This window comes from Manis javanica, chromosome 4 (assembly GCF_040802235.1).
Source record: "Manis javanica isolate MJ-LG chromosome 4, MJ_LKY, whole genome shotgun sequence".
Lineage (NCBI taxonomy): Eukaryota > Metazoa > Chordata > Mammalia > Pholidota > Manidae > Manis > Manis javanica.
Window position 1 is genome coordinate 181,218,361 of NC_133159.1, and position 19,246 is coordinate 181,237,606.

General features: G+C 47.1%; 1 protein-coding gene across 7 annotated transcripts in view; it reads left to right on the forward strand.

The window, feature by feature from the left end:
• Positions 1 to 19,246, forward strand: part of RNF213 (ring finger protein 213) — a 110,825-nt gene that overhangs the window by 20,825 nt on the left and 70,754 nt on the right. For all 7 annotated transcript variants that reach the window (XM_073236050.1, XM_073236049.1, XM_073236048.1 and 4 more), the window contains 8 exons: positions 171 to 329; positions 648 to 850; positions 3,148 to 3,431; positions 4,112 to 4,368; positions 4,851 to 5,048; positions 7,481 to 7,703; positions 8,195 to 8,250; positions 9,135 to 9,294. In XM_073236050.1, the coding sequence (XP_073092151.1) occupies positions 171 to 329; positions 648 to 850; positions 3,148 to 3,431; positions 4,112 to 4,368; positions 4,851 to 5,048; positions 7,481 to 7,703; positions 8,195 to 8,250; positions 9,135 to 9,294 (1,540 nt within the window). The remainder of the gene's footprint in view (positions 1 to 170; positions 330 to 647; positions 851 to 3,147; positions 3,432 to 4,111; positions 4,369 to 4,850; positions 5,049 to 7,480; positions 7,704 to 8,194; positions 8,251 to 9,134; positions 9,295 to 19,246) is intronic.

Below are 19,246 nucleotides of genomic sequence, written 5' to 3' on the forward strand. Positions count from 1 at the left end.
AGGGAGAGATGAGGACGCACAGTCTGTGGGGCTTCTGTACTTTGCTGGGGTGTGTGTTCGTGCACAGTGGAGGAGCAGGGGCCCTGTGCGCACGTGCGTGTGTGCGTGTGTCCATGGATGGCTAGGCAGAGCTAGGTCTCATCGGTGTCTCCTCTGCGGCTTTCCTCCAGCCCCCTGAATCCCGAGGAAGGAATCACAGTGTTTTTCCACGCAATCATTTCCAAACATTTCGAGTTCAACCCCAGCTCCCACCAAGTGTTTGTCAGGGGAGGTGAAGAATTCGGGAAGCCCGAGTGGGACCTCAATGTCTGTGAGATGTACTGCACCAAGTGAGTATGTCCGAGATTGCCGGTGGGGAGCCCGGGCTCTGAAACATTGGAATAAAAATGTTGATCCAGTTGATGACCTCCTTAGACTCTTAGAAAGTAGAGATTTCAAACAGTTATTCCCTGTAATGCACTTTTTTGTTATATGTCACCGTGGCCTGTTTTCTGTTGGTTCTGTCTGGAAACCATGTCTCCAGAAGCATCCTCTTGGTCAGCATCAGTGTATAGCTTTGGGTCTGCATTCCATGCGGTATTTGGGAAGAACTAAAACTTCCGAGAGGATTTTTTTGGATAACTGCGTGGAATCCTGTTTATTCACAGAAATTTATATGAGAACGGGTCCCTCGTTGAAGGCAGCACCGTCATTGCCAAGCAGCACTTGGACAAACCCATCCCGTACAAATACATCATCATGCGCAACAAGGACACCGTCGAGTATGAGTTCATCTACGAATATCAGCAGCAGGAGAGTGAACCCATCAACCGCTGTCTGCTTGTGAGGTCTTCCCTGCTGCGCTCAGGAGGTGAGCCGCCGGCGGGCTCCGGGTCACGCTCGGAACGGCAGGTGCCAGGTCTCCGCGGTGGACGTGCCTGGACACCGAAGGCTTCCTCCTTGCTTGGCATGGCCCTGCCCCACCCCTCAGCTCATACACCCAAGTTTGGAAGCATGATTTCGGTCAGTTTAACGTAGCTGCTCACTTAGAAGAGGATTTTTAATAAAGGGAGAGGAGAGAAAACGGAGCCGCTGGGAGGAGGGGCAGCGGTGAGCCTGGGAGCAGGTTCCAGGCCGAGACAGGGCTGGGCTGCCAGGACCCGGGGGGGGGGCGGGGGGGAGGGCGTGTTTCCAAATGGTGACCATGAGGGGTACTTCCAAGAGGAGACAGCAGGGGCCCGCCTCCCGTGTGTATTTGATACTTTCTTTCTTTTCCTCTTTATTGTCTGTATCTAATTTTGTCTTTTTTCTCCATTTCCCGTCACTGCTTGCAGCATGTGTGTTCAGTATGCGGTCTGTATGGAGTCTTCTTTGGGGGGTTTGCCCAGATCTTTGTTGGCCTAAATATTCCACGTGTGCTTGGATAGAATGAATGATGTATTTTGGGGGGACCCAGAAGTTCTGCATGCGTCTATTAGATAAAGCCAATTTACTATGAAAATCCCCTTTTAAAAAAGATTGACCTGTCAGCTTCTGAGAGATGGGTTCCAGCCTGTCCCTGAGACCAGCCCCTTCGACTTGGCACTTCTCGGCTTGGGTGTCTTGTCTTGAGCTGCCCTGTCACTAGGGTGACTTTTGGGACTTGGGAGACGGAGCCCGCTTGGGCTGGGCTGGCTCAGGAGTTTAAGCAGGAGGGAGCCGTTCCAGGAAACGATGGGAAGGCCTTCACTGGCCTGCCAAGTGCCAGGGCCACTGCTGGGGCCCAGGTGGGAGATTGGGGACAAGTGTCTGGCAGGCACTGGGACTTTGTGGGTTCAGAGGCGTTCTGTGTTTTGCTCCATTTAGTGTGGTAGTGGCTTATCTACATTAAGTAAGGAAGCATAGGTTTCATTATTCCCAATAAACAGGTGGGGAGAGAAATGGCTGCCCACCTCTGCCTCCTGACAGCGCCTCTCGTTGGCAGAACGTGACCTCAGTGGCAGGGCTGGTGGGAAGGGGTCCCGGCCCCAGCACTGTGATAGGGAGACTGGGCTCGGGGTCTGTCCATCCATCCGCCTGCTGGCTGCCCGTGTGGTGCTTCGCCTAAAGCTGGTAGCCAGTGGCCACAGTGCCTGCTGCTCTGCAGCCTGTGCCCCCGCTTGCCTGCCCGCTGCTGTTTTCTGCGGGTCTGTCTCACAGGCGTGTCTCCATGTCTGCACTACTGTTTGTTTTTGTTATTCCCTCTGATCTTCTTTAACGGGCAGCTGTAACCCCCCAAGCCTTAATCATGAGTCAGCGGAAGACGTGTACCACCTTATCCTTCCTTTTCCCTTGTTTCCTTGCTGTTTTCTGAACTTTTCCTGACTTTTGGATTTTCTTTCTCTTTTCTCTAGCGGGTTGGAAATTAAGCCTTTCATTTCCATTCTCGTAAATTCTGAAAGACCAAACCCCTGCCCTGCCCTCCTGGGGTGGAGATGGCCCCTGCCCAGGAGCCGGCTGGCACTCCCTGCACCCCGCGGCACCCGCCTGTCCCAGGCCAGCAGCCCTCCCCTCACCTGGTCTGGCTGGCGTTTCTGCAGAGTGGAGAGACGCCGCTGTCCCTGGTGTCAGCCCGTCTGCGGGAGGGATGCAGGGAGCAGGAGCCGCTCGGGGTGGGCGTGCGGGGGTGGTGCCCAGGCTGAGATGCACACGATGACTCCAGCTGTTCTTGTTGCTGGTGGGGGTGGGGCTGTGCCGCGGCCAACACTGCCCTGCGTGGAGTGGCCATCGCGGCCCGGCCACGAGGAGGCCGGCCTGCCACCAGCCGACTCACCACATGGTGCCCAAGTGCGAGTGAGTGATGCAGCTTCCAGGTGAAGCATGTAACCCCCATGCGGTCACTCCCTGAGGAACTCGTGTGCCAAGTGTGCCGAGCCGTCTAGTTGGGCAAAGACACGTGCCAAGTATTTTGAGGCCGGCTGCATCAGGTGACCTTGGGTCTCGCCCCAGGCCTGCGCTGCCCCCCTGCCGATAGGTACCTGCGGCGCCGTGAGCTGCGGCCGCCACGCCTCTGGGTTTTCCTTCCTCTCTTCCCGTACTTGGTTCCTTCCTCCTGTGCTCAGCCAGTCAGGGGCAGCCTCCGGGGCAGAGCACCCGGGCCCATGGGTTCTGATGATCTTACGTATGGACGGCTCTTTCTTCCACCCTCAGACTGGCACCAGTATGATGACATCATTTGTATGAGGCCTCCTGGGAAACTTCAGAGATTAGTGGACTACTTCACGGACGGCACCAAGAGAGACGTGGTGCGGGGGAAGAAGATCGCGGCCACCATCATGCTAGACGGCATCTTCGGTGTGCTGCAGACCTGGAGCCTCATCAACCTGAAGAGCTTTTTCACGCAGTTCGAGCAGTTCTACGCTGCGGTGCGCGTGCCCATGATCTACGAAGGCCGCGCGCGGCCGTGGAGCTCTCTGCAGTACAAGGAAGGGGAGGTACCAAGCTCCTGCGGGCCCCCGGCGCCTGCCTCTTCCTGCTTCCTTCCTGACAGTCAGCACCCCCTCTTCTAGAGGCCAGGCTCAGTGGCTGGGGTGCAAATGGGGGCAGGCAGACCCTTTGGGAACTCCCTGCCCTCCCCATTTTTTCCCTCCTAGTTCCACTCCCACCTCCTCGTCTGAGCCCCCCTTTACCCCCCACCCTCACCTGGCCCCACCCCCACCTCCTTGCCTGACCCCACCCATACCCCCACCCCCACCTCCTCACGCCCCGCCGGTCTCACTTCCTCACCTGGACTGTGGACCCTCCTTCTTACACGTGCACCCTGTGGTAGTGTGGCCCTGGCAGTCTTGAAACAGACTGAGGGTCACTTCTGAGCTGACAGCTGAAGCCTTAATAGCCCTGGGGCCCCCCTAGGGCCCCTCGTCCAAGCTGGGTTTCCCGACTGCACCATTGATGGCAGCTCCCAAAGGCCCAGATCCGCTGGGCCTGGGGCGTGGGGGAATCTCGGGTTCGGTGAGGGGACGGGGTGGTGGGGCACCCCTCTGTGGAGCTGCCCCCCCCCCCCTCAGGGGCCTAGTTCCCTGCCCAGCCGATGTGGAGGTGAAGGGGCAGCTCTCGCCACTTCTGACGGCCTCAGCTCTAAGGGTCTGGTGTCTTCCTTCTTTTCTGGGCTCAGGTGAAGAAAAACCTGTGGGAGTATTTGAAGAAGCAAATGGCCCCATTTCTGGACAGACACAGCGACCGTCTGCCTGACGACTGCCCAGTGAGGAGTGCATTGAGAATGGGCCTCATCGTCCTTTTCTTAGCGGAAAAGCTCAACTACCCCTTGTCCGAACACGAGCTGGTCCGGCTGTGTGGCCTCCTCTGCTCGAATGCCGAGTCGCCAGATGCCTTTCACGCTGACCTGAGCCACGTCCTTGAAACAGGTCAAAGGTATTTTGTGTGTGTGTATGTTAAGAGACTTTATAGCTCTTAATAATTTTTATCTGATTATAAAAGTAAGTGCTTGGCATAGAATGGATGAAACATGCAAGAAATAACAGCCACCCGTAATTTTACCACTCACTGCCGTTTCCTCCGGCCATTTTCCTAGCACATGAATTATTTTTAACGCTGTTACGTATTCTGCTGAATATCCTGCTTTTGAGGAGCTGTGGGGTGTCCCCTGGCTCACCCTTGTGTGTGTACATTTGGGGGGCTTACTAACCCTCTGAACCTCCATTTCCTCAGCTGTCGGGCGTTTGCAGTGGGGCTACAGCAAGGGCCTGCTGAGGGGCACTTTGCGGGGGTGCCGAGGCAGCCCCGCCTCCCATGCCACCATGTTTCTCCGTGGCGTGGTCCTGCTGTGCTCGGCCACCCAGCCAGCGGGTGTGAGGGGCTGCTGTGGGCTCACTGCGAGGCCTGTTTCCCTGCAGCTGGCGAAGGTACCTGGTGGACCTGTGCCGGATGTGCGTGGACAGGATGAAGGAGTGCTGGGTGCCGGTCCTGCCTTTGCTGCACCACTGCATGGAGCTGGCCCCCCAGAGGAAGGGCTTGGTGCTGCAGCCGGAGGACACCTGGGCGGCCCTCGAAGGAATCCCGTTCTCAGAGTACCGGGAGAAAATTCCAGATGGGTATGTTTCAGGGCCGCACTCCTGTACGTCAGTCTCGGAATAGGAGCCATGCTTCCTGGGCTTCCGGGGACGCTTAGGGAGCACTCACACCTGCCTCTAGTGACAGACAGGATGGGTCACATCTTCTAAAATTGCTTCTTTAAAACATTAAAAGAACAAAAACAAAACCATTTCAGGCATACAAGGAGTATAAAGAACACAGATGTTGCCCTGAAATCCCAGAGAGCATCGCTGTGGCTTCCTGGCCACACGTATTTCCAGGGTTTCGTCCAAACGTGGACCTGTGGGTACTCTGTGTGCTTCCAAAACAAACAATAGGTCATTGTTCTCCAACCTGCTTTTGTTACTTTATAGTATTTACTGGCAATTTCTTGTCAGTAAATACACACCTGTGTTATTACTGTAATGACTGTTTAGTCATTGTAATTTATTTTTATTTAGCCAATTACTGGGCATGTGAATTGTCTCTGCACATTCACTGTGTAAGCATGCTTTTATGAGCATCCTTGTTATTTCCCTGTCCAATTATTTCCTCAAGATAAATTCCTGAGCGTGTAACTGCCCCGGCCTGGGCTCTGCACCTTGTACCTGCAAACCTCGAGGGGGTGGAGTGCCCAGTACCAAAGCTTTCTTGGGAGGAAGACACAGAAAGTGCTGTTCATAAAAGAGAAATGTTAAATCAATACAAAAATGAAATAAAAAACAGATGTGAATTAAAAGCCACCACGCATCTCCCAGCATGACTTCCCTCATTTAATCTTCTGTTAGAGAAACAGTTCCAGGTCCCTTCTGCACCCCCCTCCCAATCCAATGGGATCTAGCCTGTAGGTTTCTGGGGATCAGAACAGTGAGCTAAATTATGTCATTGCTTCTTCACTGTTACTGGAACATTTTGAAGCTAAATCCAAATTAAGATTTTCTTACATGATTATATGTATTTTAAATGTCCTTCAGTGATATGCAAACTGTGTAGAAGTTTAGCTGGTGTCAGTCGAGAACGACATCACTAGCCGTGGTACCCAAGATCCTGTCTTTCAGGCAGAAGAGGTCTTTTGCGTGTCACAAACCCTCTGTCCATATGTTTCTTGTATCTTCTGCCCTGCTGTGGCACCCTGCTTTACTGATTTTCCAATTGTCAGCTTTTGGGGTCTCCAGTATAATGTTACAGATTCAGGATAATTCAAAGACTTTCACGGGGCTCACTTAGCCTGGCTGATCCGAGGCACGCACTCACTCATCAAAATGCTTAATTCATAAATTATCACAACCACCATGGAAAACAGTATGGAGGTTTTCAAAAAGTTAAAAGGTATTAAAAAGTTAAACCAGGACTGCTGTATGATCCAGCAATCCCACTGTGGGTGTGTCCCAAAGGGCGATCACTCTGGTAGAGAGAGCTGCACCCCATGCTCCTCGGAGCATTATTCCCAGTAACAAAGACATGGAAACAACCTAAGTGGCCATTAGTAAAAGATGTGGTTTACATAAAAATGGAATATTTTTTAGCCTTGACAAAGAAGGAAATCCACTGTTTGTGGCAATGGGGATGGACCTTGAGGGTATTATGCTAAGTGGAATTAGTCTGATGGAGAAGACACATACTGTCTGATCTCACATGTGGAATGTAAGAAAGCTGAACGCATAGAAACAGCAGAGCAGTGGTCGCCAGGATCTGGGGGTGGGGGTAAAAAGAGATGATCAGAGACTGTGAATGTTGGCTATCAGATGACTAAACTCTGGAATCTTATGTACAGCGTGGTGGCTGTAGCTAATGATCGTATATTATATACTTGAAAGTTGCTAAGAGTAAGTCTGAAATGTGCTCACCACAAAAAAGAAACAGTAGTTACATGATGGGATGCAGGTGTTTGCTAATGCTGCATTTTGTGTATGAGTGTATCAAACCAATACGTGGTAACCTTAAACTTACACAATGTCATCTGTCAATTATATCTCATCAAAGCCGGGAAACATGCACGGTTCTTAGTGAATTCTTTTATTGTGGTAAAATACACGTAGGATTTGCCACAGACCATATGCAGTGAGCAGTGCAGGGCATTAGGCCCACCCGTGAATTGCGCGCCCGCCCTGCCGTCCCTCTCCAGCCTCCCCTTCCCAGGCTCTGCCTCCCTGATCCTGGCGACCACCCTTCCGCCCTCCGCTGTGAGTCTGAGTGCCCTGGGTGTTTCGCAGAAGTGGAATCCTAAAGTATTTGTCCTGTGCGGGGCTGATTGCCCTCAGCAGTATGTCCTCAAGGCCTCTCCATTTTGGTGAATCTTAACCATTTATTTTCCATTTGATTCACTGCTTAGTGTTTAAATTATTTTTAAAGTCTGAACTTTCTAGATCCCTCCTAACCCTATTTTACTTTACTTGGTCTGAGTTACTGATCTCACTGCCAGCCTTCGCCCCGTTCGTTTTCCCGTGTGCAGGCGGCAGTTGCTTCAGCTTATGGAAAAAAAGAAGCACCTGCTGCATGTGGACAAGTACCTGTTCCGATCCTGGCTCAGCGTGCTCCCGCTGAGAAGCCTGGTGCCCTACGTGAAGCAGTTCAGCGACTACCTGAGCTGCCACCCCACTTGCGTCCTGGACTGTCTGCTGGCCACCTGGTACCGGTTTCAAGGCCTTGAGGAAGTCTCCTACAGAAATGCGGAGGTCCGTCACTCAAATAGCCTTGAGTCCTTAGCAAAAGTGGATCAGAAACTAAACATGCAGAGCCCGTGATTGTTTTTCTCTGAAAATTTGACAGGATGAAGCCCTTAGAAAGAAGAGAACTGGCAGGGGGTGGGGGCAGCCCTCGGGGCTGCTTTAGTATTTCAGTAACTTGATATCGGTAAACTGTAGCCATGTGTTATTTGTGACAGTACGAGACAGGATCTGTGTCACCGTGGGGGCCGCCCCACTTCCTAGCTGTCACCTCTCCTTCCCCATTGGTGGAGGGGGAGAAGTGGTCACATTCTGAATCCTGATGTGTATTGGTAACAGACAGAAGATGGGCACGTGAGCACTTACGGAACCTTGCTCACAGACAGAAAAGAATTCATTATTTTACCTTATTTCTGTTGGATGTTTTTCAGTTTTGTTTTTGCCAAGAAGGTGGCATCATGACTCAGTCTTTCCTGTTTTTCTTTCCTTCACCCCCCTAGGCTATTGAGAATGCGTTAAAGATGCTGTTGAAACTCCTGGATGCTTATCAGGACAAGTGAGTAGAAAGCAAAGCGTCATCTGACCCTTGCCCACAGTGCCCCTCCGCTGATGGGCAGCCTCCCACATTGGCTCCGGGTCAGAAGGTCATCCGTGTATATCCCGCTTCTTTTTGCAAGTTATTAATATAATCACCCTGTTTTTTTTAAGGGAAAATAATAGATATCAGCTGCTAGGATTTTGTTTCTTTCCATCAGGCCTTTTCCTGTGCATTTTTTCCATTTACTTTGGCCATCATACTGCATATTCATGCTTACATCCCACACTCCTTTAAGCTTTAGTCTGCATGCTTTTTCCAAGTCAGGTCAGCCGAAAATAAAAATGAAAGGTAACTTTACAGAAATATCTGAATTCATTTGCTCCTGCAAATTTGTGTGGCCTCTGACACCCTGAATCAGGGACAGTATACAGAGTACAGGACAACGAAATAGGCCCATGGGGATGACGTGCTTTTGCAGAGTCTGGGGTCACCTCCAGCGTCGCCTCACCTGAATTGTGCCAGTCTCCGTTACTGTCAGGCGCCTGTGAGGCCTGGGAGCTCACCTGTGGCTGGGCGTGACGGGGGCACCCCCGGGGCTGCTCTCGTACCTTCGGAGCCTCCCAGCCAGTTAGTAACAGACGTGAGCCCTGGCCACACACAGCTCGGAGAACCAGCATGTTCTAGCATTTCTTTCTCTTTCTCCCACCCTCCCTGTGTCTTCCTGAAATTTTTTCAGATTCATGTAAATCTTTAGTGATATACATCCTTACCTAAATGGGATGAAATTCATGCCTTAGTTGTAGGTATTTTAAAGGGAAGAAACGCGTTATGGATAATGGAAACTGTTTTCTCATTTCTGCTAAGTGCCTTCGATGATTTCTCTTTAACTCTTTGCGGGGTAGGATTCTTGAGGAGCCCTTGACAGTCCTACAGTCCTACCTGACTGTGTGTCTGAAACTTCACGAATCTACCTGCAAAATCACAAAAGAGCAGAAGTATTATGAGATGCCTGCCTTATCTGCTGAGATGGTTTGCAGAATTATTAAGCTTAAACCTCTAGTGGTAAGTGGAACACACACATATAATGTCATACCCAGGATAGGTATGGGGTTTCAAGTAGCCTCAATTCAAAAAGGAGATGGGCTAATTCTGAGATTGCTGGAATGGCCCAGAGTGGCTGATTCTGTCATCAGATACTTGTGGCGTATCCGCTTGATGCTGGATTCTGTTCTGGGCATCGAGGATATTTTGGTGAACCAGAGGCTGCGCCCTTGCTCTCCTGGGGCTTCTGCTGGAGGGAGGGAGGGAGAGAAGGGCGGCAGGGCAGGGGTTAAAGTGTCAGCAGAGAATCACAGAGGATGGGAAGAGGAGCAGAGGGGGTGGTCGGGGTGTCAGGCAAGGCCCCCTGAAATGCCCTTCCTGTTCACTTTAATTCCGTCCAGTAGCATAGTGCACACGTTAAGGGACGCGTCAGTGCCTTCCGAGCAGCTGCGTGCCCTCACGCCACCTTCCGCATCAAGCTCTGGGAAGCCCCGCACTCTGTTCCCCAACCCGGTACACCGTCCAGGGTCGTCACCCTTCTGATTTCTGCCACTTAGATTAGTTTTGCCTGTCTTCGAACTTTCTGTGTTTTGCATCTGGCTTTCATCATGCGTCATCACGTCTCCGAGATTCCTCCGCATCGTTCTGTGTATCAGCACTTCGCCCATGTTTGGTGTGCACTGTTCACCCACCCGAGCGTATGAGCTTCAGTTATAGGCGGTGTAAGGTTTTCTGTTTGGACCAGCCAGGTATTTGTTAGCCATATTACAAGTCGGAGCTGTGACATTAGGGATATAAAATGATTTTTTTTTTTTTTTTTTTTTTTTTTTTTTTTTTTTTTTTTTTTTTTTTTTGAGAGGGCATCTCTCATATTTATTGATCAAATGGTTGTTAACAACAATAAAATTCAGTATAGGGGGGTCAATGCTCAATGTACAATCATTAATCCATCTCAAGCCTAATTCTCGTCAGTCTCCAATCTTCTGAAGCATAACGAACAAGTTCTTACATGGTGAACGAATTCTTACAGAGTGAATAAATTCTTACATGGTGAACAGTACAAGGGCAGTCATCACAGAAACTTTCGGTTTTGATCATGCAATATGACCTATAAACCATCAGGTCAAATATGAATATTCATTTGATTTTTGTACTTGATTTATATGTTGATCCCACATTTCTCCTATTATTATTATTATTTTTATTTTTAATAAAATGCTGAAGTGGTAGGTAGATGCAAGATAAAGGTAGAAAACATAGTTTAGTGCTGTAAGAAGGCAAATGTAGATGATCAGATGATCAGGTGTGTGCCTATGGACTAAGTATTAATCCAGGCTAGACAAGGGCAGCAAGACATCCACGGATGCAGAAGATTTCTCTCAAAGCAGGGGGGGTGAGGTTCTGAGCCTCACCTCTGTTGACCCCCAAATTCTCACCTGATGGCCCCCCTGCGACTGTGCCTGTCTTAGGTTGTTCCTCCCTTGAGGAATCTTACCCGTCTCTGGCTAACCAGTCATCTTCCGGGGCCATACAGGGAAATGTAAAGTTGGTAAGTGAGAGAGAAGCCATATTGTTTGCAAAGGTTAGCTTTTTACTTCTTTGCAGATTTATGCCCTGTGGCTTCTATGCCCAGCACTTGTCTCGAGGTATCTTTACCACCTGGAGGAATTATGATACTCGGTAAATTCGATATGAGGCACGAATTCTATTTAAAGTTTGTAATTAGGAAGGAAGAAGAAAAGCTATAGATGTAGCATATGAAGGAAACTTGGGAGGATTGATTATTTCTTTGACATATCTTCTTGTATAGTACCTTAAGTATGTATAGGTTTTAAACTACTAACTAATTTGCACACACATATTGACATAATAGGAATACGGTGACATAAACAAAGCAAATCTATAATTACCAGCCATCTCCAGTGAAGCCAAGACAACCATTTAGGCACCCTAGGCATTTGTGAAAATTTATCTATGATATGATGGATATTTTCCAACTGTACTTGAACCATCAGACAAATTAAAGCAGCCCATTTCTGGGATCTGTTCACATCCCATATGTTCTTTTAACCATAGATAGTCTATAGTCATGAGATTTTGGGGTGCTACAACTTGCACCCCTCCCAACTCCTGGTTGAGTTCCAACAGTACAGATCCAGTCAAATTCGTTGTCTCACTGTATGCACATGCCAGCCTAGACATCTCCCTCCTCCTTCTTATGGCAAGTCCAGGAGACGGTGGGCTGGATGCAGCCACAACCGCAGCATCGTCCGGATCCCTGTGGAGGCTTTTTGATGATCATCCCCCGGCACGAGTCCTCCAGAGAGTGCTGATGCCGGAAGCTCCTCCTCATATCGTATCTTAGTTCATTTTCTGGGTATCCAAGCTAGGCCTTGATCTTCTGCGTAGAGACAAACAGACCCTTTGCCCACACTTTGACATGCCCTCTATACCACTGTGCAGAACTCATTGGAGGTCAGCACACAGTAACTGCTTTTTTTTTTTTTTTTTTTTAATTAAGAGAAAGGAATATTATCAGAAAAGAGTACCTCCATAGCTGATCATCTGACACCCTTTAAGTGATCAACATTAAGGATATTTAAAGCATGCGTTGATCTCTGATTTACCAATAGTTTTATCCTGTTAAGGAGTAATCCCCCTTTTCTTTCTCTTTCTTTTTTTTTTTTTTTTTTTAAATTTTTAATCTACACTTACCTGAAGAATACTATGTTTACTATGCTCTCCCCTATATCAGGTCCCCCCTAACAACCACATTACGGTTACTGTCCATCAGCTTAGCAAAATGTTGTAGAGTCACTACTTGTCCTCTCTGTGTTGTGCAGCCCACCCTCCCCTTTCTCCCTCCCCCCCATGCATGCTAATCTTAATACCCCCCTTCTTCTTCCCCCCCCTTATCCCTCCCTGCCCACCCATCCTCCCCAGTTCCTTTCCCTTTGGTACCTGTTAGTCCATTTTTGGGTTCTGTAATTCTGCTGCTGTTTTGTTCCTTCAGTTTTTCCTTTGTTCCTATACTCCTCAGATGAGTGAAATCATTTGGTATTTCTCTTTCTCCGCTTGGCTTATTTCACTGAGCATAATACTCTCCAGCTCCATCCATGTTGCTGCAAATGGTTGGATTTTTCCACTTCTTATGGCTGAGTAGTATTCCATTGTGTATATGTACCACATCTTCTTTATCCATTCATCTACAGATGGACATTTAGGTTGCTTCCAATTCTTGGCTATTGTAAATAGTGCTGCGATAAACATAGGAGTGCATCTGTCTTTCTCAAACTTGATTGCTGCGTTCTTAGGGTAAATTCCTAGGAGTGGAATTCCTGGGTCAAATGGTAGGTCTGTTTTGAGCATTTTGATGCACCTCCATACTGCTTTCCACAATGGTTGAACTAATTTACATTCCCACCAGCAGTGTAGGAGGGTTCCCCTTTCTCCACAGCCTCGCCAACATTTGTTGTTGTTTGTCTTTTGGATGGCAGCTATCCTTACTGGTGTGAGGTGATACCTCATTGTAGTTTTAATTTGCATTTCTCTGATAATTAGCGATGTGGAGCATCTTTTCATGTGTCTCTTGGCCATCTGTATTTCTTTTTTGGAGAACTTTCTGTTCAGTTCCTCTGCCCATTTTTTAATTGGGTTATTTGTTTTTTGTTTGTTGAGGCGTGTGAGCTCTTTATATATTCTGGACGTCAAGCCTTTATCAGATCTGTCATTTTCAAATATATTCTCCCATACTGTAGGGTTCCTTTTTGTTCTATTGATGGTGTCTTTCGCTGTACAGAAGCTTTTCAGCTTAATGTAGTCCCACTTGCTCATTTTTGCTGTTGTTTTCCTTGCCCGGGGAGATATGTTCAAGAAGAGATCACTCATGTTTATGTCTAAGAGGTTTTTGCCTATGTTTTTTTCCAAGAGTTTAATGGTTTCGTGACTTACATTCAGGTCTTTGATCCATTTTGAGTTTACCTTTGTATATGGGGTTAGACAATGGTCCAGTTTCATTCTCCTACATGTAGCTGTCCAGTTTTGCCAGCACCATCTGTTGAAGAGACTGTCATTTTGCCATTGTATGTCCATGGCTCCTTTATCAAATATTAATTGACCATATATGTTTGGGTTAATTTCTGGGGTCTCTAATCTGTTCCACTGGTCTGTGGCTCTGTTCTTGTGCCAGTACCAAATTGTCTTGATTACTATGGCTTTGTAGTAGAGCTTGAAGTTGGGGAGTGAGATCCCCCCTACTTTATTCTTCTTTTTCAGGATTGCTTTGGCTATTCGGGGTCTTTGGTGTTTCCATATGAATTTTTGAATTATTTGTTCCAATTCATTGAAGAATGTTGCTGGTAATTTGAGAGGGATTGCATCAAATTTGTATATTGCTTTCGGCAGGATGGCCATTTTGACGATATTAATTCTTCCTAGCCATGAGCATGGGATGAGTTTCCATTTATTAGTGTCCCCTTTAATTTCTCTTAAGAGTGACTTGTAGTTTTCAGAGTATAAGTCTTTCACTTCCTTGGTTAGGTTTATTCCTAGGTATTTTATTCTTTTTGATGCAATGGTGAATGGAATTGTTTTCCTGATTTCTCTTTCTATTGATTCGTTGTTAGTGTATAGGAAAGCTACAGATTTCTGTGTGTTGATTTTGTATCCTGCAACTTTGCTGTATTCCGATATCAGTTCTAGTAGTTTTGGAGTGGAGTCTTTAGGGTTTTTTATGTACAGTATCATATCATCTGCAAATAGTGACAGTTTAACTTCTTCTTTACCAATCTGGATTCCTTGTATTTCTTTGTTTTGTCTGATTGCCGTGGCTAGGACCTCCAGTACTATGTTAAATAACAGTGGGGAGAGTGGGCATCCCTGTCTGGTTCCCGATCTCAGTGGAAATGCTTTCAGCTTCTCGCTGTTCAGTATAATGCTGGCTGTTGGTTTATCATATATGGCCTTTATTATGTTGAGGTACTTGCCCTCTATTCCCATTTTGCTGAGAGTTTTTATCATGAATGGATGTTGAATTTTGTCAAATGCTTTTTCAGCATCTATGGAGATGATCATGTGGTTTTTGTCTTTCTTTTTGTTGATGTGGTGGATGATGTTGATGGATTTTCGAATGTTGTACCATCCTTGCATCCCTGGGATGAACCCCACTTGGTCATGGTGTATGATCCTTTTGATATACTGTTGAATTCTGTTTGCTAATATTTTATTGAGTATTTTTGCATCTACGTTCATCAGGGATATTGGTCTGTAATTTTCTTTTTTGGTGGGGTCTTTGCCTGGTTTTGGTATTAGGGTGATGTTGGCTTCATAGAATGAGTTTGGGAGTATTCCCTCTTCTTCTATTTTGTGGAACACTTTAAGGAGAATGGGTATTATGTCTTCTCTGTGTGTCTGATAAAATTCCGAGGTAAATCCGTCCGGCCCCGGGGTTTTGTTCTTGGGTAGTTTTTTGATTACTGTTTCAATTTCTTTGCTTGTAATTGGTTTGTTTAACTTTTGTGTTTCTTCCTTGGTCAGTCTTGGGAGGTTGTATTTTTCTAGGAAGTTGTCCATTTCTTCTAGGTTTTCCAGCTTGTTGGCATATAGGTTTTCATAGTAGTCTTTAATAATTCTTTGTATTTCTGTGGAGTCTGTCGTGATTTTTCCATTCTCATTTCTGATTATGTTGATTTGTGTTGACTCTCTTTTTCTCTTAATAAGTTGGGCTAGAGGCTTATCTATTTTGTTTATTTTCTCAAAGAACCAGCTCTTGGTTTCGTTGATTTTTGCTATTGTTTTATTCTTCTCAATTTTGTTTATTTCTTCTCTGATCTTTATTATGTCCCTCCTTCTGCTGACTTTAGGCCTCATTTGTTCTTCTTTTTCCAGTTTTAATAATTGTGATGTTAGACTATTCATTTGGGATTGTTCTTCCTTCTTCAAGTGTGCCTGGATTGCTATATACTTTCCTCTTAAGACTGCTTTCGCTGCATCCCACAGAAGTTGGGGCTTAGTGTTGTTGTTGTCATTTGTTTCTATATATTCCTTGATCTCTATTTTGATTTGTTCATTGATCCATTGATTATTTAGTAGCATGTTGTTAAGCCTCCAAGTGTTTGTGAGCCTTTTTGTTTTCTTTGTAGAATTTATTTCTACTTTCATACCTTTGTGGTCTGAAAAATTGGTTGGTAGAATTTCAATATTGTGGAATTTACTGAGGCTCTTTTTGTGAGCTAGTATGTGGTCTATTCTGGAGAATGTTCCATGTGCACTTGAGAAGAATGTATATCCTGTTGCTTTTGGATGTAAAGTTCTATAGATGTCTATTAGGTCCATCTGTTCTAGTGTGTTGTTCAGTGCCTGTGTGTCTTTACTTATTTTCTGCCCGGTGGATCTATCCTTTGGGGTGAGTGGTGTGTTGAAGTCTCCTACAATGAATGCATTGCAGTCTATTTCCCTCTTTAGTTCTGTTAGTATTTGCTTCACATATGCTGGTGCTCCTGTATTGGGTGCATATATATTTAGAATGGTTATATCCTCTTGTTGGACTAAGCCCTTTATCATTATGTAGTGGCCTTCTTTATCTCTTGTTACTTTCTTTGTTTTGAAGTCTATTTTGTCTGATATTAGTACTGCAACCCCTGCTTTCTTCTCACTGTTGTTTGCCTGAAATATGTTTTTCCATCCCTTGACTTTTAGTCTATGCTTATCTTTGGGTTTAAGGTGAGTTTCTTGTAAGCAGCATATAGATGGGTCTTGCTTTTTTATCCATTCTATTACTCTATGTCTTTTGATTGGTGCATTAAGTCCATTTACATTTAGGGTGACTATTGAAAGATATGTACTTATTGCCATTGCAGGCTTTAGATTCGTGGTTACCAAAGGTTCAAGGTTAGCTTCTTTAGTATCTTACTGCCTAACTTAGCTCGCTTATTGAGCTGTTGTATACACTGTCTGGAGAGTCTTTTCTTCTCTCCCTTCTTATTCCTCCTCCTCCCTTCTTCATATGTTGTGTGTTTTGTTCTGTGCTCTTTTTAGGGGTGCTCCCATCTAGAGCAGTCCCTGTAGGATGCCCTGTAGAGGTGGTTTGTGGGAAGCAAATTCCCTCAGCTTTTGCTTATCTGGGAATTGTTTGATCCCACCATCATATTTAAATGATAGTCGTGCTGGATACAGTATCCTTGGTTCAAGGCCCTTCTGTTTCATTGCATTAAGTATATCATGCCATTCTCTTCTGGCCTGTAGGGTTTCTGTTGAGAAGTCTGATGTTAGCCTGATTGGTTTTCCTTTATAGGTGACCTTTTTCTCTCTAGCTGCCTTTAAAACTCTTTCCTTGTCCTTGATCCTTGCCATTTTAATTATTATGTGTCTTGGTGTTGTCCTCCTTGGATCCTTTCTGTTGGGGGTTCTGTATAATTCCATGGTCTGTTCGATTATTTCCTCCCCCAGTTTGGGGAAGTTTTCAGCAATTATTTCTTCAAAGACACTTTCTATCCCTTTTCCTCTTTCTTCCTCTTCTGGTATCCCTATAATACGAATGTTTTTCCTTTTGTATTGGTCACATATTTCTCTTAGTGTTGTTTCATTCCTGGAGATCCTTTTATCTCTCTCTATGTCAGCTTCTATACGTTCCTGTTCTCTGGCTTCTATTCCTTCAATGGCCTCTTGCATCTTATCCATTCTGCTTATAAATCCTTCCAGGGATTGTTTCACTTCTGTGATCTCTTTCCTGACATCTGTGATCTCCTTCCGGACTTCATCCCACTGCTCTTGCATTTTTCTCTGCATCTCATCCCACTGCTCTTGCATTTTTCTCTGCATCTCATCCCATTGCTCTTGCATTTTTTTCTGCATCTCTGTCAGCATGTTCATGATTTTTATTTTGAATTCTTTTTCAGGAGGACTAGTTAGGTCTGTCTCCTTCTCAGGTGTTGTCTCTGTGATCTTTGTCTGCCTGTAGTTTTGCCTTTTCATGGTGATAGAGATAGTCTGCAGAGCTGGTACAAGTGACCGCTGGAAGAGCTTCCCTTCTTGTTGGTTTGTAGCCTTTTCCTGGGAGAATAGCGACCTCTAGTGGCTTGTGCTGGGCAGCTGTGCGCAGACAGGGCTTCTGCTTCCTGCCCAGTTGCTTTGGGGTTTATCTCCACTGTTGCTGTGGGCTTGGCCTGGCTGGGGCTCTTCCTCCAAAATGGTCGAGCCCCGTTAGAGGGGGAGCAGCCAGGAGACTATTTATCTCCGTAAGGGGCCTCTGTGCTCCCTGCTGCCCAGGGGGTTAGAGTGCCCAGAGATCCCCAGATTCCCTGCTTCTGGTCTAAGTGACCTGTCCTGCCCCTTTAAGATTTCCAAAAAGCACTCTCCAAACCAAAACAACAACAGCAACAATGAGAGAGGGAACAGAAAGGAAAAAAAAAAGAAAAAACACGCGATTTTTTTTTTTTTTTTTCCTCAGGTGCCGGTCCCAGGCACCCGCGCACTGGTCCTGCTGCCCTGTCTCCCTAGCACCAGGGTCCCTGTCCTTTCAAGGCTTCCAAAAAGCACCCACCCACCGGTCCCGCAGGGAAGGAACGCTCAATATTCTTGGTCCTCAGGCACTGGTCCCACGCACCCGCTCACCAGTCCTGCCGCCCTGCCTCCCTAGCACCGGGGTCCCTGTCCCTTCAAGGCTTCCAAAAAGCACTTGGCAAAAAGAGAGAAAAAAAAAGGGGAAAAACGCGCGATTTCTTCCGTCCTCAGGTGCTGGTCTCAGGCACCCACCCACCGGTCCCACAGGGAAAAATGCGGGATATTCTTTGTCCTCAGGTGCCGGTCCCAGGCACCCGCTCACCAGTCCCGCCGCCCTGCCTCCCTAGCACCGGGGTCCCTGTCCCTTTTAGGCTTCCAAAAAGCACTCGCAGAAAAGAGAAAAAAAAAAGGGGAAAAACGCGCGATTTCCTCTGTCCTCAAGTGCCGGTCTCAGGCACCCGCCCACCGGTCCCGCAGGGAAAAACGGGGGATATTCTTTGTCCTCAGGCGCCGGTCCCAGCCACCCGATCACCAGTCCCGCCACCGTGCCTCCCTAGCACTGGGGTCCCCGTCCCTTCAAGGCTTCCAAAAAGCGCTTGCCAAAAAGAGAAAAAAAAAAAAAAGGGGAAAAACGCGCGACCTCCTCCGTCCTCAGGCACTGGTCTCAGGCACCCGCCCCCAGGTCTCGCAGGGAGAAACGCGGGATATTCTTTGTCCTCCGGCGCCGTTCCCAGGCACCTCCTCACCGGTCCCGCCACCCTGCCTCCCCAGCAACGGGGGCCCGTCCCTCTAAGGCTTCCAAAAAGCGCTCTCCAAAAAAAAAAAACTGCTCCAGTTTCTCTCCACCCGCCGGGAGCCGGGGGGAGGGGCGCTCGGGTCCCGCCGGGCTGGGGCTTGTATCTTACCCCCTTCACAAGGCACTGGGTTCTTGCAGGTGTGGATGTGGTCTGGATGTTGTCCCGTATCCTGTGGTCTCTATTTTAGGAAGATTTTTCTTTGTTATATTTTCATAGCTCTATGTGTTTTTGGGAGGAGATTTCCACTGCTCTACTCACGCCGCCATCTTGGCTCCCTCCTAAAATGATTTTAAGTAGAGTATATGTTTCAACTCTATTTCGTTCAATTGTCTCCTTTAGAATACCATGGACACATTTTAAAATAAATATTGGTAAGATGGTGGCTTCCTCCTGAAGTGGGTGTCATTTAAAACACCATAAGCAGGTGCCAACTTCCAAATAAACCGTTAAGAAATTCATTAGCTGTTTAGGGTGTATTTCCTGGCAGAAATCACTGTCTTAGGATTGTTTGGGAACTCATATTAGTGTAATCCACAATGTGGTCAGAACACTGCCCGCGCCAGAAAAACAAAGCTTTGTGAAACTGAGGTGAGACACAAGGGTGAGGAGGTTCCGGAAAGCTTTGGTAGGATGCTCGTGTAAAGGGCTGATGGGATTGACAGGCTGCCATATGGGAG